The sequence below is a fragment of the Microtus oregoni genome, unplaced genomic scaffold, assembly GCF_018167655.1.
Source record: "Microtus oregoni isolate MIOR12 unplaced genomic scaffold, Mior012 000038F_ref0000394, whole genome shotgun sequence".
Taxonomy (NCBI): Eukaryota; Metazoa; Chordata; class Mammalia; order Rodentia; family Cricetidae; genus Microtus; species Microtus oregoni.
In genome coordinates this window covers 24,222,144-24,248,892 of record NW_024543097.1, presented here as the reverse complement: position 1 = coordinate 24,248,892, position 26,749 = coordinate 24,222,144, and the positions used below count along the sequence as shown (strand labels likewise).

Genomic DNA, 26,749 nt, shown 5'->3' with positions numbered 1-26,749 from the left:
GTGCTATAGCTGAAGGGATGAGGCAGAGCAGCCAGTGTTCAGGAGAGAGGGAGGCCCCAGCAAAGTTCCCCAGCTCTCAGGAATGAGCACTGGAGGAAGGAATGACTGATGTTTTTCTGTCGGCTGTGGCCTGGAGGGCCTTCTGGCTCTGCGGCCCTGGCTCTGCCATGGCTGCGATATGTATGTAGGTTTAAACTAACCCACTATTGACCAGCAAAGACTCAGAAGTCAGATGTGAGGGTGAAAACCTGCTAGATCAGAGAAGCCCAGAAACAACCAGCTGTCCTTGCTTTTTAGATGGAGACAGAGCAAGAGGTGTGTCTCTTCACTTGTCCTAAACCCAAAAAGAAGTGCCAAACTCCAATCCCACGCTTTCCTTCCTTTTCATCTTCTCAGCCAAATTCCTGGTTTCTCTAGGCTAATTATAGTCAGTTAGTCACAGGAGACTCCACCTCCTGATTCAAGGTTAACTTTATTAAGTTTCGGAGTGTCACAGTGAGATCAAATATCCTGCAATAAATGACCATGTACTCTCCAGTGCTGGAAATCCCAGGCTTAGGCAGGGAAGAGGTCCGCAGGGACAGCAAAACCAGAAATCTCTAGGCACGCTGGAAACAAACTGCAGAACATCAAAGGCAGACTCAGAACCCTCAGAGTAGCTAGAGACAGCAGATCATCTCCAGTCAGGACGATGGGCACACACAGCAAGACAAGCAAAGGGCAGCAGCTTTGTGCCAAGAGGACACTGGCTACATCATATGCCCAGTGAAGCTGCCATAGCATCTCCTCAAAACAGAGTGGTGTGTTGCCCTTTTCCAAGAGAAAACCCACAGGATATTCCTGAGACACAGTAAGAATGTCCTGCAGGAAGGCAGGAAATGAGGGATAATGGGGAAAGAAATCTCCAGAGTGCAATGTGGCCCAGACCCAACGTGGGTGACACATGACAGCAACGAAAATGTCCAGTCAGTGAAATTAAATAAGTGAGAGGCATGTAGCCTGGGAGGAGCTAGGACTTGGCTGCCAGTTTGGCAGAAAAACATGAAGATCTAGTTAAATTAGAATTTCTGATGAACAACAGTTTCTTAAATATAGAGGTCATATATTCATCCTGGAGATCCCAGTGAGGCCACTGCGGTTCAGGCCTTGGCTCCCCAGGAATAAACCTCCCGACCCTGCTGAGAGTGCCGGCCCATGGGGAGGACGCCTGCTGCACATCTTTCAACTGGGCACTGGGAATACAGGGAGTTTAGGGATCCTTATCAGCTCACATTAAGAGATGGCAAAGAAGGAAAGTTGGGAGCTATAAGACAAGGCAGACAGAATGAGACTGGAGAAGTGATCAGAAGAGCTGAAAATGACCAAGGTGCCACTTACAACTGGTGTAGAAACAGACCTCAGCTTTGGACTGTTTAGCAAAGATATATAAGAAATCTAGGAGGTCGGCTGGAAGTCAATGACAAAAACAAGGGTCGCTGGGCGCAGCTGGCCAAAAGGCCGAGAGGCATCTTAAATGTTCAGCAGCACAGAGACTTGAGGGCTGACTGTGACTGGGTGTAAAGAAGGCTGCATGGTAGCGACAGAGCTTCAGTTTACCCAAAGAACAGGATGGCTTGATACTCTTTTATAAACCAGCTTAAGATGTGTAGTACTGGAAAGAGACACAAAGAAACGTCCACCATGGTAGGAGATACCAATGAGCATTTTTGAGACAGAGAAGACAAACCAGTCCAGGAAGCAGGAGTGACTAAGAGATTGGTAAGCTTGTTAGGTGGACACATGTGATTCCAGAAGCAAGTACAATGTACACAATCATAACTCCTTTTTATATGACAATAGTCTGTTAGGAATTGAAATAGAGACCATGAACGCTCATGTTCTCATGCCTGGAGATCTAAGCATACTAACTCAAGAGACAGAGAATTAGTCACAGAAACCAGTAATGGGGGTCAGTGAGATGGCTCAGTGGGTCAAGGTACTTGCACTAAGTCTGGCAACCTGAGTTCAATCCCTAGAACCCCCTTGATGAAAGAAGACTGATTCCTTGAAGCTGTCCTCTGACCTCCATATGTACCATAGGGCACGTGCGCGTGCACACACGCACACACGCACGCACGCACACACACACAAACACTGGGGAGAGGACTTTGTGGACAGTGTGTGCTGTGTGAGCCTGTTGTGCCCCCCATGAGCAGATGGCAATGTTCCTAAGGACCGATGCCTGGTTGCATGGGGCCCGTGCTGGTTTGAAAGAAAATGTCCCCCCAAGGATAGGGGCACTATAGGAGATGTGGCTTTGCTGGAGTAGGTGCAGCCTTGTTGGAGGAAGTGTGTCTCTGTGGAGGTGGGCTCTGAGGTCTTATTTATGCTCAAGCCACACCCAGTATCTTAGACCAATTCATGTTGCCTACTAATCAAGATGCAGGACATCTGGCTATTTCTCCAGCACCATATCTGCCTGCAAACCACCATGTTTCACTATGATGAAATGTAAGCCACCCCAATTAAATGATTTTCCTTTATGAGAGTTGCTGGGGTTGTGGTGTCTTTTTTACAGCAATAGAAACCCTAACTAAGACAGGGCCCAAGGCCCTTTGTGGATGAGAAGCAAGGATAGAACAGAGACCCTTAGATCATGGCTGCAGCACAGATGCAGAGCTAAGGTCAGCACTTAACACAATACCCAAAACACACATTTAACATCACTTTGGAGCGAGGTGTGTGCCAACAGTGCATGCTCACAAGGTTCACCAGAAGGCCGTGGAGGGTTTTCCAGAATCCTGGCTCCTCAGCTCTCTTTGGCCTCTCTTGTACCAGACTTTCCCCGGATTAAATTAAGTTTAGTAAGTATACCCAGGGCACCACAGGCCACATGCTATGTTGTGTGCAGAATGCACACCATGCTAGCAGCCTCTGTGACATCCAGAGTCCCCAGCCACAACTCTCCATCTTCAGTTGTTGTGCCAGCATAGCTTTTTCACCAGTGTCTTGGACTTGCCTCCCACAAGCACTGCTCAGTGCAGTGGCTGAGCAGACCACCCTGGGACTCGGGGGCTCCTTCCAAGCAGGTGTCCATATAGAATGGACAGGGGGCCAACTATCATTTGAGCTGGCTATATGTCTGCATGTGCCAGCTGCTCTGAAATCTTTCTCAACTGCTTTTTCTTTCCCTTTCCTGGAAAATCTCTCTCCATGAAAGCTGACATGAAACCTGGAAAGGAGGACTACAGTGGCCTTTCAGCAGTGAGATGCTCTGTGTCCCCAGGAGAAAGGAGACAGGACAGAGGGGCTCGTTCTCAGTGATGAAGCTTCCGTGTGTTCCCCTGAGCACAGAAGAAGGACTATGCTGCATTTGGACACTTGGGATCTTATGATGAGTCTGCACTCCAGGCAACGGGTCAACCTGTCAAGAGTACATCATGAATGATGGCTCTGCTCTAGTGATGGGAAGGTGGGAGCACAGGGAGAGGAGCTCCACACATCTCAAAATGCCAACCCTGTCCTAATTGGGGTGCTCTTCCTTTGTTTACCATAAGTGCTTACCAATCACGGTTTCATCTAAGGTTTAAGGTGCAGTCACCCACACTTGCCCCCTCCTCTTTCCCAACAGCTGACCTGTCATATACTGTTCTTAATGTTTCCAGATTTCACATGTACAGAAAGTGTGCTGCCTGTTCATTCTACTCCATGGTTGTGCATGCCTGTTTGTCCCAGTACCGTATTGTCCTCATACCAAAATTTGGTAAGGCCATAACATAAAAGGAAACATTACAGGCACATTTCTTTGATGAACAAATATGAATGCAAAATACTGGGGAAAAAAGTACAAACTTAGTTCAACAACACATTAAAAAGATCACACACTATAACCAAGTTAGACTCATTCCAGGCAACTAAGGATGGTTCAATGTTGGTAAATTGGTTAAGTGTGATATAGCATAGAAACAGAACCAAGGGAACTCACATAATTATTTCAACAGCTGAAGAAAAAGTCTGTGGCAAAATTCAATATCACATCCTAACAGAAAAAGCAGCCGGAACAGTAGTGTAACGACATCAACATGATAAAGGCCATAAAAAACAGCCCCACGGGCAGCACCACTACTCATTCAAACCAGTGTTTGGAATCTTAGCCAAATAGCAAAGGAATGAGTCAAATTATCCCTGTGCCTACAATACTATTCCATACTTTATACTGTATCAAAAATTCTTAGATCTGAAACTTTAAAATACACCAAAAATTCTTAAATCTGATAAACACTATCAGCAAAACAGGATAAAAAAATCTGATAAACACTATCAGCAAAACCGAATACAAAAATAAACACTTTTAAATATACATTAACAAATTTGCTGAGAAAAAAAAACAATTTCCATTTATAAGCCAGTTAAAAAAATTAAAATAAAAAACAAACAAGATGTGAGATACTTCTATAACAAAAAGATAAACATTGAAGGGGAAAAAACCCGAGAAGATGGACCTCCCACATTCACAGTTTGGGAAATTCAGTATTGTGAAATGGCCATACTACTGTAAGCCATCTGTAGACTTAATGCAGTCCCTCTTTAAATTCCAATGACATTCATTATGCAATCCAGAAATAGAGCTAGAAACAAAGGCACTGAGTAGTCAGAGCAACCCTCAACAGAAATTAATACTGGAGGTACTCACCCACCCACATACACTACTCCAGAGCCACAGGAGCAAAAGCAGTGTGATTATTCCTGTAGAAAGTGCCAATTACTGTTCTGGAAACCTGGAATCTACCAGTGAGAAATACCTTGCCCCAACACTATATAACGCAGAGAGACAGTATGTGGAAACACAGAGTCAGTGCAGAACAGACAGTGGAGAAGGTGGCACAAGGCTCTATGAGAAACAGAGCAGCTGGTAGAGGGACACAGTGTGTTGTAGTTTCTAACACAACACTTAGGGAGGGCCTGCCTGATAACCAAGTGGGCTGGACGACATATTTCCAGGAGGTTTCAAAGGCCCAATAAAAGCTACATGGGTACCCCTTCACTGGCTGGGCCACCTCACACTTTATCCATCCATCCCCCACAGAATACAGCCTTGCCAATGGCTGACTTGGGATGAGGCTCATAAAGTAGTTCTGATTATGTCTGTTTACAGTGTAGGCCTACCTGGCATCTTATTTTTTACAGTGTGGGCAGCTCCTCTTCTGGAGCTAGTTGCACAGCTAGTTATCAGCTGAGTTTTACTGGGAAGCTCTGCTACAACTGTGTCCAAAAGTGGCTGGGTTTTCTTCTGCCCCTTCTCCTTGCTTTGGATTTACACCTCTGGATTACACCACAGGATGGCCAAGCTCTGACTTTTGGAGTTACCTAGGACCCAACACCCTGGAGGCTACCGTTAAGACTGCCTGCCTGGTCTAAGCTCTCCTCTGGTTCTTTGTGAGGGTCAACTGATTGTCAGACTAAGTTAGCTGTTCCCTGTCCCATACTGGCCTTATTCATTGGGCTTATAGTTAGCAGATACCCCTGTCAGGTGTGTGTGCGCAAATCCCTTGTTAGGGCCTTGGAACTCAGGACCCTAGCGGTGCTTTTCCTACTGTCTTTGGCATATAGAGTAACAGTTTCAGTGTTTTAAGAGTGCAGGCTAACCTGGGGTGAAGCTCTGGGATTCAGACAGATCCTTCAAGCATCTGCCTCCTCCCTAATTCCTTCTCTGCTGCATCTTGGATTTCTGGGCCCAGCCTCTCCATGCTGTCCACACAGCTGTCTTCTAGTTTCCCTGTCTTTGGCATCTCCGCCCTCTCACACTATCTAGGTCCCTCCTCTCCTGGGATATTCATATAACTCCATGCCAAGGTGCACAAGAGGCTTCCACCGAGCCACAGACACCTAACCAGTGCCTCTGCCTTGACCTCTAATTCCCAGCATCTCACAGAAGGGTCAGGATCTGCAGTAGGCTGTGGGAAACTTGGCTTGGCTGCCGTTCCTAGGTTTCCTGTAGCACTGAGCACAGTTGTTGGGTAATAGTGGCAAATGGGTCATCAGCTCTGTCTGAGATCTGTGACCTCTACTGCACCTGCTCTTCATGGCGTCTGAAGGCTGCTGCCCAATGACACATCAAGGGTTCTCAGGCTGTCTCTACCCTGTAGGCTGGGGTCTGGTTTGCCAGCACCTGCCAATGCCCTTAACACATCCATAAACCCCTCAATCTCCACCATCCTCAGACTAGAAGTCACACAGTAAAAAGGTACTCTGTGTGCTCTCTCTTTCTCGTCTTTCCCATAAGGGACACTGTCTAAGGTGAATGCCGCAGGAACCTGTGTACATATGAAATACATCTTGGAAAACAACACTAACTACTCTGGTGGCCCTTTCACATTGAGGATTATAGAGAAGCCAGTGGGAGCAAGTTTGCTGGGCAGGTAGGGTTGGGGAACACAGAACAGGCCCTCTGCTATTCCCCTCCCCAGCAACACGTGAACACTTGTGGCTGACTGCCCCTTAAGGGACCTGCTGTCTGTTGTGCTTAGATATTTTTCCCTCATGCCAGTTGCAAAGGAGGGCAGGGAGGATTGTCAGTCATGAGAGCTGGGTGGGGCTCAATGTTTGCTCAGTGTACTCTGGGACTGACAAAAAGCCTTGGCTAAGATGTGCATCCACTTCCTCTGATGAAGGAGCATCCTATAGGTAGCACGGGGGCAGAGGTTGGAGCCAGGTGTGTGTGGGGGTTCTCTTATAATGGGGTTCATACCAAAACAGGAATATGCATTTTGGTTCCACAAGCGTACAAGCTAAACACAGTGAGGACAGGAGTTTTCACTCTCTCCTCCTCTCTGTGCTTTCTAGAATAAAGCGTGCAGAGCAGATGACTCATAATGTACTTGACTATGAGACTGTGGTAGTCTGTGGACTTCTGACAACTCCTTGCCCAGTTAGAGCCTTGCTGTCTTCAAGAGCAGCCCTGAGCTGGCAGGTCAGAGAGTCTTCTAAGAGCCATCTAGACCCTGGCCTACAGGGTGGGGATAGCCTGAGAACTCCTGACTGAGGAGCAGGTGCAGGAGGGCCATGGGCCTCAGAGCTGCTGACCCACCTGCCACTATTTCCCAGAGACCAACGTGCTTGCATGCGACACCTGAGGCTAGTCTGAGCTACCTGAGGGTACAGACCCAGCAGCTCCTGGGCTGCAGACTCCATCACTGAGTTCCCCATTCCTGTCTGGCTCCTTCCTAGCACCTGCACACCACCCACAGGGAAGCAATGTGAGCAAGCCCTATGAAGCAAGAATTGCGCCAGTTCGGAGACAGATACACCAGCCAGAAGGGCCTAGAAAATTGCTCTGGAAATTGAACGACCCTTTCACAGAGTCACCTAAGCCCATCAGAAAACAGATAATTACGTTATGGTTCATTACAGTTATGAAGGAGCAATGGAAATAATCTTGTGGTTGGGGTCACCACAACACGAGGAACTGTATTAAAGGGTCACAACATTAGAAAGGTTGAGAACTACTGGTTCTCAAAAATAGGATTTGAGAATTTTTCATGGAAGGTATTTGCCAATGGTACCACATGCATTAGGGGCTCCCAGGGTTATGTGAAAATGCCACTCTCATCCTAGCCTGCAGCTGGAGTGGACCTCTGCTAGTGCAGTTATACACACAAGGGACCCTCCTCAGATATAGTGGAAGGGAATACACACAGTGTTCACTCTACTTTTGCCCTCAAAAGCTTTATCTGACCAGGCCTTTGAATACTGCTATGCAGGCCAATGCCTCTGACTTTGTCCTGCCCCACCAGTGGAGCTATGCAGAGCCCTGACCTTAAGGATCACTCCTAAACAGAGAAGGCAAATGGTTGCTGAATAAAGAGGACTTGGTCTAGCCCTGAGCTAATAATTCAGCCTGAACATGCTCATACCACCTGGACTGGATGGTTCTGTGTATCAATTTGACACAAGCTAGAGTCACCAGAGGAAGGAACCTCAGTTGAGGAAATGCCTCCATGAGATCCAGCTGTAAGGCATTTTCTCAATTACTGATCAATTGTGGCAGGGGAGTGGGGGAGAGGAGGCATCCCATGGTAGGTGGTAACATCCCTGGGCTGGTGGTCCTGGGTTCTATAAACAAGGAGGCTGAGCAAGCCAGGGGAAGCTAGCCAGTAAGCAGCTCCCCTCCCTGGCCTTTGCATCAACTCCTGCCTCTAGGTTCCAGCCCTGCTTGATTTCCTGTCCTGACTTCCTCTAATGATAGAATATGATCTGGAAGTATAAGCCAAATAAACCCTTTTCTCCCCAACTTGCTCTTCGGTGTGTTTTGTTGTAACACTAAAAATCCTAACTAAGACACCACCCAAGCCCATGGACAAGTTGCCAGAGAAACCTTGTCCATACGGGAGCCCGGAAGAGTTAAGCATGGCCATCACACTCCATGACTGACACAGGATGGAAGAACCAGCTGCACCAAGCACTTCTGAGATCTTAGGCCAGTTCTGTGTCCCTTCTGCTCATCTCTTAGCAAAAGTCATACTAGCCCTACTACATGGGTGGGAACAGCTGCAGCCCAAGCCAGGTGAACTGTTCACCCAAGTCAGAGACCAATGCCCTCCACCACCTGAGCTCCTAGTGGCAGGCTTTTGCCTGTGGTGTGACATATTCTGTAGATGACTACATACCTCATTTCCCAGAAGAGCAGAAACACACGCTTCAGAAGCATCACAGATGGCTGTCAGGTCATGGCCTCCCTCAAGAGCCAGCACAATCCGGCCACCAGCTAAGCCCATCAGCTGCTTTGTCAAGTACCCAAAACCTGCAAAGGAAGAGGGATATATGGGAACGGAGCACTTCAGAAACTCCACACAGTACCACCTATAAATACCAGAGGCTGAGATGTCATCTCGAGTAACTGAGGATTTCATCTTCACCCAATTGAGTGTGACTTTTTGTTTCATTGCTGTATTTTTATAATGCAGCCAGCCCTATTCAAAGGCTGTATACTAACCTGTCTTCCTGGGCATCTGATGTGCTCTGTACAAACATACACACGTAGACAAAAGCATGCCCGTATCAATGCTGTGTGTGGTGACAGGACTTTCGCAATCCATACCTGTGTATCTGCTTCCATCTAAGGTCACTGAGTCTTCTCTCTGTTCACAGTCCCCACCTGATATGTCACTTGGTTGGCATGGGGATACTACACACAGTCAGGCAGGCTGATGTTGGCTAGGCATGGGAAAGCCCTAGTAAGACAGTGACCTTGACCAGCCCCTCACCAGACCGATTCAGGTCCATACTAGGCTGCACCTTCTGCTAGCTATGAAATGCTAGTGGGCAGAAACTAATGGCGAACCCAGGTGTGTCTGACAGAAACACTGATGCTGGCTTTGGGGCTGGATATAAAAGCAGCTCAGAATGTGGTAACAGAGACTATTAAGTATGGTGGGTGCTTTTAGTTCCCTGTCTGGACCCCACAGTAGGTTCAGTGGGCTCGAAGATGCCCTGTAATAGAGCACTGACTCCCAAAGGCCACTTCATAGCTCATTATTCCCTTGCTGAGTGCATACCCTCCCTGGTGAAGGTAAGAGAGAGGCGATCCTCCTTGATTAGATGTGCTGATGGGCAGGGAGGAGAGAGCAGATCCAGGTCCCGACAGAGTAAGGTACTAGGGTCAGGCTTTAGGAACCCAGGCTCTTTGTTGCCTCTGGGCACCACAGTTGGATGAGAAACTGTCAGGCCACTGTGACCCAAGGTGTTACAGCCCAGAGGCCTCTCATATCTTTGCCATGTGCTGCAGCAGAGCAGATGCAGAGGTCACATACAGAGCCAACAAGTTCATCCATGGAGAAATGCAGCCACTATATAAGTCCTGATTGGTTCCTCCTCCACTATATGATATAAGTCCTGATTGGTTCCTCCTCCAGCTCCACAGCCTATTCAAAGATTAGAGGGCCTGCTCCTCTAGCAGAGAACAAAACTCAGCACCAGGCACATGTTGGTATGGGACCCTGCCTTCTCATACTTGGAAAAGGACTGCATGTTTGTCTAGTGTCCATAGTCCAGTTGACAGAACCTAGTGCAGGCCCCGTTGAGTTTCTATCCCCAGGGTAGAGTCTATGGCTTTCAACTCTCAGCCTCCTGCTGCCCAGGGCCTGCTGATGGCTGCTAGCATAGTTTCATTCTGAGTAAGAAATGAAGGTTATGTGCCTCCTACTGCTTCACACAGAACACAAACTGATGAAGGAGGGTCTATGTGTTACTTTCATTGGTTAATAAAAAAACTGCCTTAGCCCTGATAGGACAGAAAATTAGGTAGGTGGAATAGACAGAACAGAATGCTGGGAAGAAGGTAAGTGAGACAGTCGCCATGAATCTCCCACCTGAGACAGATGCAGGTTAAGATCATTCCTGGTAAGCCACTTTGTGGTGCTACACAGATTACTAAATATGGGTTAAAGCAAGATGTGAGAATTAGCCAATAAGAGGCTATAGATAATGGGCCAGGCAGTATTTAAAAGAATACAGTTTCCGTGTAATTATTTCTGGGGTAAAGCTAGCCGGGTGGTGGGAAGCGGCCCGCTGCTCCTCCCTCTACGCTCCGCACCACTACAGAGTGGCACCCAACGTGGGGCTCAAACCCACGGCCCTGAGATTAAGAGTCTCATGCTCTACCAACTGAGCTAGCCAGGCGGCCGGGAGCCAGGGAGGCAGGAAGCGGCCCACAGCTCCTACTACAACAAACCAGTTGTGGGATGAGCAGACATGCAAGTAGGGAAGGTAAACACTAGTGACTTACATTTGGCAGAGAGATTGTACCCTCCAAGAGGTGTGGGGTGGCCTTCCACAGCATCGAAGCCTGATGAAACCAGTACCACATCGGGGGCAAACTCATTTGCAATTGGCATTACCACCGTTCTGCAAAGGATAGGAGAAGGCATCACTAGGTTAGCGAAGGGCATGGCATATGGAAGACCAACAACTCCATTTTCTCCTCTAACTCTCCTATTTAATAAAATTCCCTATTAAAATCAGCAGAAGTATCAACTCTGAATTTAAAGATATTCAGAATTTAATGGGACAGACTCAGGAATGAGTCTAGGTGGAACCCTGGCTGCCAATTCCTCTACTTCAGGGTGGCAGGACACATGCTATCTACATCAGAACTCCCAGGGAAGGCTCAGACAGACAAAGGTGGAGTGGTATGGCCTTATGTGCTACTTCAGTTGGCTTAGTTCTGGTCAGTATGGAGAGTTTATTAAAAATATACCAAGTTCAACCTCAGGTAACCGAAGCTCAGATATGTATTCGAAACCAAAGTTGGGCAGTTGTGGAGGGGTTGGCCTTCTGCTCTTCTGGAGGGTATACACAGTCTAGTGTCTCCTGGAATTGTTTGTCTCAGGATGAAGGGCCTTTCCAAGGCTACCCTGTACCTTGGGGCTCTGTGTACCACTGGTATAGTGCAGGACACATCCAGGTAGCCACAGATGAAGGCCAGCACACTTTATCCAAAAGTCTGGGCAAGAGGCCTTTTAGTCTTGGGGCCACATGGTCTTGGGCAATACAGATGCCTGTGATGTAAAAGCAGCAGCCACGGACAATGAAGAAAGATGCAAACACTGGTGGATTCCACACAGGAGCCATGGCTGTGAATATCTGCTCTGGAATCATTTGCATGGCTTATATCCTGCTCTTCAGAGCAGCACCTCAGCCTCAGACTACACAGCTGTCATTGTGACCCGCCGCAACACAAGCATACCAGACTATCATTTCATTGGTACAAAGCATTTAAGCTGAGCATCTACCCAGTGAACACACTGGCATTTGTCTAGAAACCTGCCACAGTGGTCAGGAGCAAGGAATCAGTCACAGGGTAAAGAACGCCATTGGGGCCTCTGGCTTCTGTGTCACTGGCATCATTGCATGGAGTGAACCTGTCTCCCCAGGAGTGCTCTGCAGGGCTCTCTTCTCTGGGAGTGTGGGACACTGAACTGACAAGATGGCTAGACTGGCAGTGGGTGTCCACATCACACCAAGGAGACCACATCAATGAAAACATTGTCACAAAACCGTTGTTTTCAACAGAGTAATAGAACCCATCATGGTTTTGATAGGGGTTTTAAAGCCAAGTCATTTTTTTTTTCCAAGTAAAACCATAGTTGTTTGTGCCAAGTGTGGCACTTGCTAAGCACTGCAACAAGGGCATATGGTGGGTTTTGAAGTATAACTGAGCTATTTAATACCCAAAACCTGCCCCCAAAAAAGTTCTGCTAAAATCATTATTAAATGGAGCTCGCACCACAAGTACTGATGCTTACACTAGATGTGTGTTATGGTCCAGAACCAAACCTAAGCCATTCCCCACGCTGGAGTCTAAGTGGTCCCATGTACACATCGGCAGCGGGTACCAGCAGACACAGTCTTTTTCCTAGGCTCACTATGAAATGTGCTGAAGTTAGGGTAACTAGTGACAGCCCTGAATGTGAAGGGTGTGTGGTAGAGGGTGTCTCCAGCAGTCATGTGTGATACCAAGGGTGTCTTTGCTCCTTATTGGGACACAGCTTTTTTAGTTGGATACGCCCTGCTGTACAGTGGATGTGCCTTCTACCCACCACCTTGCAGGAAAGAACCTTAAAGAATGTCCTTATTTAACTGGCGTTCAAAGTTAAATGGGAGACTGGGCTTACATTTTATCTCCCAAAATAAATTTTAAATCATCGACTTAGTTCCTGAAATAGAAGATTCTTTTGTGTTTTTGTGTATATTTGTGTCTGTGAGTGAGAGATTAGGGGCAGGGAGGTGAAGCTTCCCAATATAACAGATCAATTTACTATCTTCCTGGAGGAAGTCAAAATGAATAGCTCTCTGAGAAGGGTGGAAATGTGATTATAGCTCATCCTTGGTGCAGGGAGGGAATGAAGACCCCTACAGGTCCTCAGAAGTGCCTAGGCGAGTGGTCCTATGTATGTAGTGTGATGAGTGTCTCTTCTATAGCTTAGGCATCCTTCATTACCAGTGTTGTCCTGCTTTCAAATCAACCACCCCACAGGCTGTGGTATGTGGGCTCTCATTTACACACATGGTCCAGAGGACACATGCCTACTTCTGTCTGCGCTGTGGCTTGCTTGGTAAAAAGTAGGGCTGGTGCACCAGGCAGGGATGTAGGCTCACACTGCATCTCACAGAGAAACTGTTCACTGTCAGCCACACGGAAAGGCCAGCACCTAATGTAGAGGCCCATAGCCATACATCCCATGTCTCATGAGAGGGCAGAATGCACACAGGGGGCATCTCTGAGATGCACACTAACTGCAGTCAGTGCCTCAAGAGCTAGGTTCCCACATGAGAGCAGGGGTTCCCAGCTCCATCTGGAGAGTCAGTCAACCTATTTCTCTAACTCAGTCCAGGCTGGTGGCTGCCACAGCCGGGGGTGGGGTGGGGTGGGGTGGGGGGTGGGGGGTGGCGGACTAAGCTCTGTGTCCCTTCATCCAGGAGTCAATGTTACGCAGCAAAGCTACCAAGGTCCCCTCGACACTCTGCTTTCACCCCTCATCTCCTTTTGCTCACTCTGGCACTCCTATCCCCAATTCCCCACACCGACAACCTCTAATTCAAGAGCTTGCCTTTTCCTCCACAGGCCCCTCCATCACCTCCTCCCACTTACCTACAGCAGGAATTAAAAACCCAGACTCTGTAGAGGGCAGACTCAGACTGTAAGCACTTGGGCTGATGGGAGGCTCTTCTGGCCTCAACTGGGTGGTCTGGGTTTCTCCCTGATTTGAGTTTCTTAGGAACCGGAGTAGAGTCCTCACTTTGCATTCTCTCCTAATGCACCAAACATCTCTTTCCTGGATTACTAAATGCCAACTCAGACATTTTTTTCACAATGTTCCCAGTCAGAGCATTCTCTGCTACATACCCAAACATGCTCTTCTGAATCTCTGGCCTGGTGATGTTCAACCCCCTACAAGCAAAAGCTGGAGGTCATACTGCCCACATTCATATTCACCCTAGTCCCACCCCCCCAATGCCATGGTTTGTCACTGTTTAACAAGGTAGTCCTGCCTTTCAGGCCTCTTTACATTTTGTTGGACTAGTTGATTCAAACATCCTGCCCACTTCATCCTGGGACCAGGTCTTTTCCCAGGCCACAGCAGAAGACTATCACTTATTATTCACCAGGCACAAACCCTCAACAGAACTCCTGCCCCGGACTGAGGCGTACAGGCAGTTTCCTTGTGGATATCCTTTCCCCCACAAGGCTTGGCCTGGGCCTCACCTCTGGGGGCATCTGAGGGCCCTGATGGTTGGGAGCCATCAATCACTGAATCACAGAGCTTCGAGCTTTATCCCTGGTTCCTGTCTGGGGGTCAAGCAGGCAAGAGAGGCTGCTGGCTCACTAGATTTTCAATGCTGAGCTTTACGTTTCTGTTTCTTGATTTCTAAGACCACCACCACTGACTCTGCTAAAATTCTATCTAAGGAAGCAGTGGGATGTCATCATGAACTGCAACTACCTTTTAAAAAGGTAGCTGATAGTTTAACCAAATATATTCACAGCAAGTCCTTGTCTCTCAGATATTAAGCCATTTAGAAGGCAGAGTGGTAACTATAGCAGATATCAGAGTGTGTACTCACAGGGACCACGTGTGTCTTACCACACCACTCAGTTGTTTAGAAAAAGCAGCAACAGCGGCAGGTTGTACAACAGAATGAGGGTTCAAGGTCCACAGACAGGCAATAGGCTTTGTAGTTTGAGGCCAGTGAGAAATTAAGATGCCATCAGAACACCAGCACCATCTTTGCTAAGCTTCCTGTGCCACACATGACTGTTCCACTGCAGAGGCCAGGTACTGAGGACAGGTCCAGGACGCTAAGGACAGTGTATCACTCACTCTCTGCTTCCCAGCCCATAGTGCTCTGCCTGAGCTCCGCCAACTTCAAAGCTGTGTCTGGCTTGAGGCCTGGTTTGAATTATAGTTCTTTTCTCCTACAAGTGTCTGGGCCTGAGGAGAAAGTGCCGGTCACTTCTGGATCTCATTAGGGGCAATTTTCTTATCTTTTCTTCATCTGATGCTTGATCCCCTGAAAATGTGACCTGGCAGTAGAGGGCTCTGAAGAACAAGGTGCTGTCTTTGAGGCATGCCTTATCCCATGGGGCCCCAAAGGAGTAGACTGCAGAAGAAAGGGGGAAGGAGCCTCTGACCCTTCTTTCCCCACCTGATGCCCAGGGAACCATAAATTGTGAACTTCAAAGTACTACTTTACATTAAAATAAAAAAAAAAGCAACCTGAAACAATTTCCCTTTTCAAAGCAATTGAAGCTTTAGAAGGCACCATCAAAAAGGGATTATCATCCATATACTTTGCTAACCGTTAGGACAGATGTCAGGGTGACTAAGGAAGGAAGGCTCACCTCAAAGGCTGGACAGGCAGGTCAGACACTGCAGATACCTGGGCAGGGACAGCAGGGGTCAGACTTGGCCCCCGGATCACAGAACTGCAGGCATACTCAAGAAATGCCTCCAGCGAGCACAGTTCAGAAGGCAGAGAGCAAGGCCTGGGGGACGAGGGCCGGCCCAGTCACCGGCTGCAAGGACTGATGTGAGTGGAGGGTATCTGTTACTGTCATCAAGCGAATACCATCTTCTCTCTGTACCAGAGTCACCATGAAGCCTTCACAGGCCCTGACCTGCAAACGGTATCCACTCAGAAACAAAGGTCACTAACTGGGTAGTGGTTTCTTCTCACATTATGGATAGGCTATTTTTCCAGTGCTATGCAGAGGGTATGACACACCCTGGTTCTCAGGTTTAGCTTTCTCAGACTTCCTAGTGTTTGGGGGAAGTTTGTAAGTGAGGCGGGCACAGATCAGTGGCGTGTAGAGACACCGGAAACAACCAAAGGGATCAGAGGTAAATGGCAGGTGGCAGTCAGCACAAAGCTTCTAAGGCCTGAGTGATCCTTGCCTGCAACTGGCCAATAGCTGAACAGCAGACCTTTGTAACTTCACCAACTGAGATTTGTCACTTCTAGTCTGGTCAACTCACACCCACTGGGTCAGGCCTTTACCATACTGGACCCTAACCACCTCTCCAATAGGAAATGGGACTGGGAACCTGTTTCAAAATGAGCAGATACTGAGAAGTGTTCTGAGTTTTTGGTACCACAGCTACAGAGCATAGGCAAGTCCACATACATTTTACAGATACAGCTCACCAACTAGCGACATACACACTTGCATACATATGTGCTTATACTTCCAGAGATCTATGCCTTACAGGCATATATGCACATAACAACAACAACAACACTACACACACACACACAGTCATATAGATAGTGCCCCTCAGGAACATACAGACACATGTACACATGTCTGCACGTAAGCATGTCTACATGCACATAAGGCACATGATTGTACACATGTGCTTCATACGTACAGTGGTCAAGGCAGAGAAGACCCCTGGAGGTCTGATGATGCTTTCACCCACAATACAAATAAATAAGTAAAAATGAATAAATAAAGTATTTTATGAGACTGAAGGCCCCTCGGGCCCATCCAGGCCCTGGAACCACTCCTGGGCTGTGGTTGACTTGAGTGGTGTCTCCTCATTGCACAGCAGTTAGGGAAAGTCACCATGGTGTAACAAGAGGAAAGTGACAGGCCAAGCCATCCACTATTGGCTGTATGAATGGCTTCAGTCTGGCCTGATGTAAATACAAAGAATTATGGACAACGAAAGTCAATGTTTTTTTAAAAAGCAACCACGTTGCAGCCAATCTAAGGGGCCACAGCAGCACAAAAGATGTGATATAATGAGATGACTCTTCCCTGATACTCATACAAATAAAGGGGATCCTACTTCTCCTTTATTAATTTCCACTTTTTATACCTTCACAAAGGCTTTGTGGAAGAGTGAGCAGGAAATGAGATCTGAGATTTACACTTTCAGTTTCCACTGACTGAAGGTGTCCAGCATAGGGGAAGTCTTACTCCACCACCTACTGTCTCCTCATCTTATCACTGGGACCCAAACAGGCTCACATGAGAAGGGAGCTGGTAACACAAGTGAGACAGTTCAAAGATCAACCCCGGAGTCCCCAGTCTGCTTGGCTGCCCCTGGACTCAGAAGGGCCAGTCTGTGTGACTGAACAGATGGGTACTCACCTGAAGGCTGCCAGGTACTCTGCATCACCCATGGGGGGTTCGAGGCCTCCCGTGAAAGCCATGTTGACATTGAAACCCACGCCTGGCCCTGTGCCCACCTGTGGTCACAAGGAGAGAAACTGTTGTCAATGGCACTCTGAAAAGACCACCCGAGACAACTGACACTTGAATTAGGATATGTTGGGATGACAGGCCCGTAGGAATATTCATGAGTCCTGTGTGCATGTGCTCACCAGTGAAGCTGGCCACTCCAATACCAGGCACTAAGATCAGTGGAGCAGATTTTACAGGGCTGCAGCTGCTCACAGACCCTAAACTAGGAGGAACCACTGAGAGACACTTCTGAGGACCTGTGCATCATGTGTGCACAGAAGAGGCTCTATACTTTGGGACTGTCTTGGGAAGGTAGGCTCTATGTTCCTGGGACCACCAAGTAGTACCAAATGCCAGATGAACAAGGGGCATGAGTGTGCTGCCTAAGGATGCCCACTAAAGACAGTGGTTTGGAAAGGCATCACAAGGTACAGAGAAGGTACAGAGAAGCCGGTGTCCTGGAGGAACAATATACAACTCCTTATGTTTCCTTGCCCTGAATGGAACCAGAAATGATGTATAGATTCTCACTGAACATTGAACAAAATTCTGGTCCAAGGCATGCCCAGCATAATCTAGGGTAGCATTTTCTAGAATGGCAGTCTGGGGTGGCCTGCATCTGCCCTGCTCTCCAGATAGCTGTAGCACCTGGCTCTAAGCTGGCATGTCCCCCCAGTTGTCCCCAAAATTTCACATACTCTACGTACCTCATCTGGTGCTCCACTTCCCGGGAAGAAGTTCCCATCGTCATAGCGGTGCAGGGACATGTAGAGAACATTGGGGTCATTGTAGAAGGCCTGCTGAGTCCCATTCCCATGGTGTACATCCTGAGAGACCAAGAGAACTGACTCAGGGAGGACCAGGCCTCAAGTATAGCCCTCACCATCCAGCTGTCCCCTGTACCTTGGGGTAACAGTTCCTACTTGGTGAACACCTTAGAATCTTAAGCCTGGTTTGCGTCTCATAGTAAGGTGCTAGGGGTGTCAGCAGCATCAAGAGATGCTGAAGTTTAGAGTCTGAGTTGGCAGGGTCTCTGTAACACACACCAGAGCACATTCCTGACTTCAGAGAAGAGAATGGGGCTAGCTTCCAGCTGAGTTGAGGCTGGGATTTCAAACCAAGCCATCTGATTCATCTTATGTGCCTGCCTCATTTACAGTGAGCCATTTCCGACTTCCATCAAGATAATTACCGATTATGGGTTGGCTACGTTCAGGTACATGTAAGGTATTTCTCATCGCATAGGGCATATGGAAGAAGAACTTAGGTGACAGACGGTTACCCAGGCCCCCATCCGGAAGTGAGCAGCTGTTTTCTTAAGACATGATACCTGTGTAACTGAGAACCAGAAAGCAAGAAAAAGAGGCAGCTTTGATTTCTGCCAGGCCTGTGGCCACTGCTGTGGGCCATGAGAATTGGTTCCCAGGACGGGCAGGCTGGGTGGCTCTGCACTGCATGGCTGTGTGTGTGAAAAGTTTTCTCTACAGGGTTATCTGTGCTCAATGTAGGATGTGGATGTTCAACCACTCGAGAAGACAAGTGCCCCTTCTATCTTCACCAGGTCCCCGCTGAGAGGAGCAACCATGGATAACACTGTGTACAGTAAGTCATAGTAGTGTCAATGTGTCACCATCATGCAAAGTGTGGTCCTGGGGAGTGTGCCCTGGTCTTGGGAAGATGAGACAGTGTTTATGTGGGGCACCTGCTGACTCAGCTCTTCCCAGCCTAACTGTCATACCTATGCTGACAGTAACTGTACGGCACTTCTGTCTTTGCCCATATCTATCTCTGCTTGTTCCCTGAGGAAGGGTCAGGTTGCAGGAGGGACAGGCTCACTGGTAACTGCCTTCCATGCCTTGGTCTTATTCTGGATCCAAGAGCTGACTTGTCTCCTGGTTTATGTTTTGTTGTTTCTTTCTGAAATTGGAAGGGCATGAAATCCAAATGACAACCCCACCTGATGTGGGCTTAAAGTATGTCAAGAGACACAGAATCAAAGTGTTTCTTTGTGCATGTGTCTTAGATCCACCGGCTTCTTACAGCTTTTCACATATTATGCAGAAATGCAGTGCAGGGTCATCCAGCTTGTCCTGGGGCCACAGTGATGATCACAGGTCTGGTAGAAGCCCAGACTGCCTGTTCACCTGCTGCTCGGAGCTCATGACACCCAGGCACTTGACTAAGAAGGGGTGCTGACATGCATATCCCGACATCTGGCTACTTCTGACATTTGGCTTAGCTCTCAGAGAAGCAGCAGCCATTCCAGACAGTTGGATTATGAGAAGCTGTGCTCGTTTGGGAAGACGGAGGCACAGTCACTTGTGTGAAATGAGTCTCAGCTAGCATAAGGTGGGCAGCCAGGTTCATGTCCCCAGGTCAGAGCACAGAGTCAGGCTTAAACATGACCTTCAAAGCCCAGTCTCCTGAGAGGTCATACAGAAGACCAGCGATGGTGGCCTCCCTCAAATGTGTGTACTATCCTGGCAGGTTAGGCTAATAACTGGCAGGATCGGCTGGTCTCAGTCCTGAATCCACCTTCTAATGGGTTCAGGCTTTACTTCGCTGATTTCTGGGACCGTGTTCAGAAAGTTTAGTTTGTTCCCTGATTCCAAGTGTCAGTAGAGGTGAAGGCCCATGCTCAGTCAGGTCGTCCACTGGGGGAGCAGGTGGGCATGCATGCTCTTTCCAGGCCTGCCTGGGCAGGAAGTCACTCACCCAGTCCACAATGAGGATCTTGCTCACATTCAGCCTCTGCTGGAGGAGTTTGGCTGCAATTGCCACAGAGTTAAAATAGCAGAACCCCCTGCAAAGATGATGTCTAGTTACTGTTTTTATACAACTCATAGTAGAATATCAACAGTCTATGAGATTCTGGAGGGTCCAGGAGAAGGCCATTCGGTTCCTAACTGGGACCTTTAACTGGTGCTAGCGATTAACCAACAGACATAGACACACAAGCCAAGTACATATACTACAGATCCACAGGTACATAAGCACGTGTCACATAAGACCCACCTGCCAGACACACATACCACACTCAGAAATACATACTGAAGTATGAGCACACACAGTATAGAAGACATCTTCCCACTATAGACAATCTCCCTACACCCCAGATATGCACACAGGCACACGTAAGTCTATACACTACAAGACACATATAACATACAGGTATATACAAACACACATGCACACACCACAAATATACAGACACAAATACATACATCTACATATATCAGATACACACATGCAAACACATACTGAAGACACACACGGACACTGTTAAAGGTTAATAATAGTTGTCAACTTGACAGGATATGAAATCATTTGGAGATAACTATTTGAGATTATCTAATTGGGTCAACCTCTGCAAGGCTATGAGGAATTATCATGCTTAGGTTAAAAAGGGTGGTAAAACCCATCATAAATATGAATGGTACTATTCCCGTGGGCTAAGGACCTAACGCATCATCACACACATCTCAGGCACAGCTTCCCTGATGTCATAATTTCAACCACTTGAACCATCTTTCTTAAACTCAACAGGGAAGTCTTTGTGTCTATATTCCTCATCCAACTGCACGACTCTCAAATCACAGGTCTACCTCGGCTGTGGGCAAGGGAGACAAAGTAACACAGCCTGGGTGATGTACACAAGGCCACTCAGCTCCTCCCTGGGTCCTCAGATGCTCACCCAGCCCTGCCACCCATGATTTTTATCAGCCTCCTGTGTCCACTTACATGGGTGTGCTCTCCTCAGCATGGTGTCCTGGGGGGCGAACCACAGCAAAGCCATTCTGCAATGATAGCAGACAGTGGGAAACAGTGAGGAAAGGCATTTCATACCCCAAAGTCAGCACAAACACCAGTCATCAGATTCAGACTCCACAGGTTGATGCGGTTTCCATTATCACTGATCCCACGACATGGATGGGAAATGGGGTTAGTTGGCTCCTTTGTTAAGGAGTCTGTAAGTTGGCTCCTTTGTTAATTAGTCTGTACAGAAAGCCTGACCTGAGGACAGACAGTAGGCCCACTGGCTCTGTTTCTAAGTGTCAACAGTCGGGGTTGCAGACACTGGCGGGGGTGTGGCCTAGGATCCCAGACAGTCTTGTTGCCTGTTGCTCACCAGCAGCCTTGTGGCAAACATGGATAGAGATAAAAGAAAGCTGGGCATGCTAAACTCCAGCAGGAAGATCAGGAGCTTGAGGCCAGTCTCACCTACACTGTGTAAGAACTTGTTTTCCCATCATCCCCTAATAAAACAAAGTGCTCATATAGACTACTGCTGTGTCCATGCTATGCTTCAAGCAGGTCTTGGGCTCACCTCTGTTGCACCCACAGCACCCAATTCTACTCCCATCTATAAGGATAATCACGACAGAGCTGGCACTGGATGGCACGGCTGCACAGCCTACACCCCATCACTTATACTCTACAGAACCAATGGCACACCACTGGGGCTGCTGCTGTTAAAACACTCAACCAAGTCTGACTCTCTCCAGCCCCAGGAAGTGTTGGGCTGAGCACACAAAGGTCAGCCAAGGGGACTGGGTTGACAAGACAGGGCAGTGGTAAGGCTGAGAGGGAAAGACCCAAGACAGATGCCACCCTCTGACACTCAGCACTGCAAACTTTGTTCTCATTTTTGTGCCTGCACTCTGTGCTGAGTTCCGGGCACTGGCTTCAGGAGTCTAACAAGCCTCCGATTCCACCTGCCTCTTGTACTGAGCAGACAACACTATGTATGGTGCTGAGCAGCAGGCAAGCATGGAATGAATATACAACAGCCCTGACAATGAGCACAAATGAATTCCCAAGGGGACGTTTCCCCATGAGCATCCTCATGGTAAGTTTCCACAAAGTGGACGCCTTCCATCTTCAGGCCCACATCTTTTAGCATACCATCCTGAGTAGAGAAGACAGTGTGATGGTACTGAATGGGGCCATGTGTTGGCTAGCTACAGGAAGCCTCTCTGCACACTGTTCACTGTGAGCTGAGTCAGACTCTCTTTTCTTAGAGATATACTTTTTTCTTGTAAAGATGAGCAAAATTATGGGCCTTACAGCTTGAGATCTAAGACACTTCTCAAGAAGAATAATGCTTTTCACTTCTGGGAACAGGATAGACAGGAGGTGCCAGTGATGGGATTTGGACTTCACACGTGCCTGTCCCTATGCACAGGGACTTTGGACGGGATGGCATTTCTTATGAGATGAGTGGTAGGTAGCAGTAAGAGTTTAAAAAAACAAAACAGGGCTAGAGAGACAGTTCAGAGGTTAAGAGCACTGGCTGTTCTTCCAGAGGTCCTGCATTCAATTTTCAGCAACCATCTATAATGAGATCTGGTACCCTCTTATGGTGTGCAGGCATACGTGCAGGCTAACACTGCACATATAATAAAGTATATAAATCTTAAAAACACAACAAAGCATGATTTCTGTTAGGGTTAGGGATGCTGAGATCTAGGACCTTAACTTTCCAACCGCTGTCTGGTTCAGTAAACATCTTGGGGGTGAGACAACTACACAACAAACAGGCGGCTGCAGGGTCCACGCTGCACTACCTTCAAGATTTGCCATGTGCCAACACTGGCACAGGTCAGAGAAGTTAGCTAGTCTCTAGTTTTCATGAAGACCACAAGACACTCCCTTTTCAACCCTTGCTTACACAGGTCAGTGTCTCTCCACCAGTTTCACACTGTTGTAAGACAGATGTGAATCTAGATGCCATGCACTATGCCAGATGTTATTTTACAATCAGTACTCTGAAAATGTCTCATTTTTTAAATCTCACTTAGTTGATACTGAAGAGGGAGCTACATGAACAAAAGCTTTCTGGGCTCCTGAGCAACTGGGAAGGGGTAAAGGGCCGCACAGATCCACCTCAGAATGTGAACTATACATTTTCATCAGCATGGAGCGTCTACATTATCCTGGACAGGAGCCAACTTGCACCAATGCTTTCCAGGCCCTCGCCAGAAGGAAAAGGACATTGGACTGACCCTCCTTGTGTCGCCCAGCTAGATCTATTGTGCTGACTGACCTTTAGCTCTCCCGTGGCCACCTTGAAGACCAGCTCCACCACGCAGCCCACAGCCAGGCGGGCTGCCCCCGACGAGTGTACCTCATTCCATATGGTGTCGCTATCCACCTGTGAAAACAACACTCCTCGGTGAGCCAAATCCTGGGTCACTGTCACTGCCATCACACAGGGTTGTGCAGCCTGGATCCCCTAAAGCTCTGCCCCTGTGTTGTAGACTGGCCAGGGCAGACACAGCAACCCATATCAGGTACATTTCTTTGAGATGTGCTAAAACATTAAACACAGGAATAAGAATCAAGTGACCAGAAATACCATGTTCCATCCCCTCTGGGATATCCTTCTCCTTTCACCTGTTCCAACAGACCTGAAGCTGACAGTGAGGATCCTAGGCTACTTTTGAAATTGGAACTGGAGCTAAGAGTGTGTTAACAAGCAGAAAATGAAATGGAAGAGAAACTACAATCAGTGCTCTACTTTGTGTTAATTTTAACTGCACGCTCTTACTATGGGCTGAGAGTAATTAAATGGGACTAGGGCATGAGGCATAACAAAGAACCACCAGGTCTGTCCTGGGTAGCCGGAAGGTGGCTTGTTAGTTTCCACTTCAAACAGCAGCAGGCCAGCCAGTTCTCTACTGGCCTGGGCAAAGGAGACGGCATTACAGTTTTTTAAAGCTTACATTGGAATATGTGTGTGTACACAGGTATGAACACATGAAAGTAAATTCTTGTGGAGGTCAGAGGACAACTTAAAGGAGTCAGTTCCCTCCTTTCACTACATAAATCTCAGGGATTAAACTTGGTTGTCAGGCTTGGCAGCAAGAATCCTTACCTGCAGAGCCATCTTGCAGGCCCAGGAGGATATATTTTTAAGGTTTGGATAGTGGGGAACAAGACAAGGCACTCCCACTACTGGGTCTACAGGAAAGCCCAAAGCGGAGTCTAGGCAGGGATTAAAGGGCTGCAATGTCAGGGCACAGAACAACTGTCAATGTATGTGTGCCCTGTGAGGATACATGGGGCCTGGACCAGATACACTGAGATTTAGGCCTTGCCAGGGAGTTATGGCCTGGGGGAGTAGGGTGAGTGTTGCTTGGCTAAGAAGTTAAAGCTGTTTAACTTCTTAAATCTGAGGTTTGCCAGATCCTCACATACACCATCTCTGAGCACTCAAAGAAGCTGGAAATCCAGACCCACAAGCACCTCTCTTTATCTCCATCTGGGCCTTCCATGCCATCCTAACTGATAGACACTGATCACCAGTGGGAGGAGCAACCCTTTTCAGCTTTTCCACAAGCTTCACCCTCAGAGACAGACAACCTAAAACTCCTTTGTACGGGTTTAGACTTCACTGACAGGGGTACTTAGCCCTGGCTATGTTCTTTAAAGAGCTCCCAAATGCCAAAGGGTGACCTGCTGGGAGGCATCATTATTCAAAGTTGAGACAGTGGCTTGTGGTCCTATGAAGACCAGCTTCGGCTGGAGAATCAAATCATTATCAGCTCATTATAATATCAAAGGTGACAGTGCAGGAGACAGTCCATCAGTCCAGGGGGCAGCAGTGTCCTGGGCAGTTCAAGTCAAGTCAAAGGCTATGTATGAGCTCAGTGATCATTTCCTTCCCAAGTGTGAGGAGGGAGCCTGGCTTTAGACCTGGGCTAAGACTTGGGGAAGGGACTATGCATGTCATTCACCTGATCTTCCAGGGCTTTCTGTAGACTGTACGCTTCTGGACATTAGAGGTAAGTGTCGTAGTCTGGCCAAGCCCCCTTCTTCACAGAGGAAGGGGTGAACCCTTGAACAATCCCCATTACAGTAGCCCAGGTTGCAAAGACTTGACAAGACTTCCCTACTACTTTCTTCCAGTGTCTGTCCAGCTGCTTCCCTTGAAGTGGTACCGAGGGGCAGCCCTGTTTAGTCAGGGTGGTGATGGGAATGTGGAATGGGAGCTATAGAAAAGCGCTTTACAGGAAGGATAGACATAGGTGAAATGGAAACACAGACGCATCTGGGAAATGAAAACTGAATAACAATAATGGAGCATGTGGCAAATTTGGGTGAGTCCTGGGAATCAGGAGGCTCAAGTGGGAGGGTAGGTCCTAGGCAGGGCTGGGACAGGAGCAGGGAAAGTCAAGAACACAGGTCCTTACTAGTTTGGAATTTACAATAATGAGGTGAACAAATGCAGGAGTGTTTTTATTTGGTTTGAAAAAATGGTTGAAACTATTTTCAAACCTTAACAGAGCTAATGAAGGAGTTTTCAACTCTGAAAGAACTATTACAAGAAGGAAATGGCAATGGAAAGCTGCTTCCAGGGACAGAGGGCCTGCCTTTGGGTGCCTGCTCCCCATCCTACACATCCTACACAGTTCTCCCATTGCTCTGACACACCGGTGGCTTGGCCCTAGAAGGAAAACTTAGTCTACTCAGGCCAGAGCCTGTAGGCCTTCTTCCTGCCTCAGAACCTATGCGAAAGACCTGAAAATCCCAACTCCCCTTTCCAGGCTGGGTTTCATTGGCTCCACTTACATCTGTGCAGTGTGTCTGCATCTGGCATGCCTGTTGTACCTCAGATCTGGGGCTAGTGGTGCAGGAGACTGCCCAGGTTTGCCCCTAGATCCAAGCTTGCATTTAGTTTTCATTTGCAAATTATAAATGCTGCCTTGCACAGGGCCCTCTGGTTGCAGGGCAGTGCAAATCCAAATCTTTTCAAGTCGGGCCAAAAATTTGCCCCGAATTAAGAGATTGCAGCCTATTTACAATACAAAACAAAGTAACTCCAGGAGGGCTTGGTGGTGGTATGAATAGATTGCCATCGATTCTCTTTCTGACGGGACAATTTTCAAAGCAGCGATTTCTGTAAAGACTCAGGAAGAAAACAATTTTGTTTCATTTCCATAACAGAATCCAGACCTCAGCTTCACCCCAGGATCTGTGATCAAACATGGTACAGGTTTGGCCTGGACAACTCTGGCCCAACACACAGTGGTGCAGTGGGATTCAAAGGGTCAGAAGATCAGAAAGGAGGGTTGGTCCCGTTCTTGCATCCCAGAGGACAGGAATACAGCAGAACCTCTATCTCCCGAGGCCAGTGTGGTGACAGAGACTAAGACTAAGGGCTGTCTGTGCAGTTGGAGTAGACACTTTGATGGCCGGTTCTTTGCCACTTGTGTGTCTCAGTCTGTTTCCCAAGTGACGAGTTGCTCTTTTCACCTGGCTATAGAAATGGCTATCAACCACAAAGCAGAGAATGTCACCTGATTCATGGGCATGTTACAGAGAACTCTTATCTGGAGTACAAGTTAGTAAGTGGTGCAGAACAAGCCCACTCTGCCCCAAGAAGCCTCTGTGGCCTGTGTGAACACGAGCACAGTGCTATTGAGGATGTTCCAAGGCAGTCTACACATAAGGTGCACAAGAACTGAGGATTAGCAGGGCTCCAGATGCATTGTCAGACAACCTTCCCCTCAAAAAGGT

At 47.8% G+C, this 26,749-nt stretch overlaps 1 protein-coding gene across 10 annotated transcripts in view; it reads right to left on the bottom strand.

Moving 5' to 3' along the window:
* Positions 1-26,749, bottom strand: part of LOC121433402 (histone deacetylase 4) — a 257,632-nt gene that overhangs the window by 4,556 nt on the left and 226,327 nt on the right. For all 10 annotated transcript variants that reach the window (XM_041631766.1, XM_041631771.1, XM_041631765.1 and 7 more), the window contains 7 exons: positions 23,274-23,381; positions 20,969-21,024; positions 19,943-20,030; positions 17,935-18,054; positions 17,135-17,232; positions 10,763-10,881; positions 8,646-8,779 (listed from right to left, as the gene is read on the bottom strand). In XM_041631766.1, the coding sequence (XP_041487700.1) occupies positions 8,646-8,779; positions 10,763-10,881; positions 17,135-17,232; positions 17,935-18,054; positions 19,943-20,030; positions 20,969-21,024; positions 23,274-23,381 (723 nt within the window). The remainder of the gene's footprint in view (positions 1-8,645; positions 8,780-10,762; positions 10,882-17,134; positions 17,233-17,934; positions 18,055-19,942; positions 20,031-20,968; positions 21,025-23,273; positions 23,382-26,749) is intronic.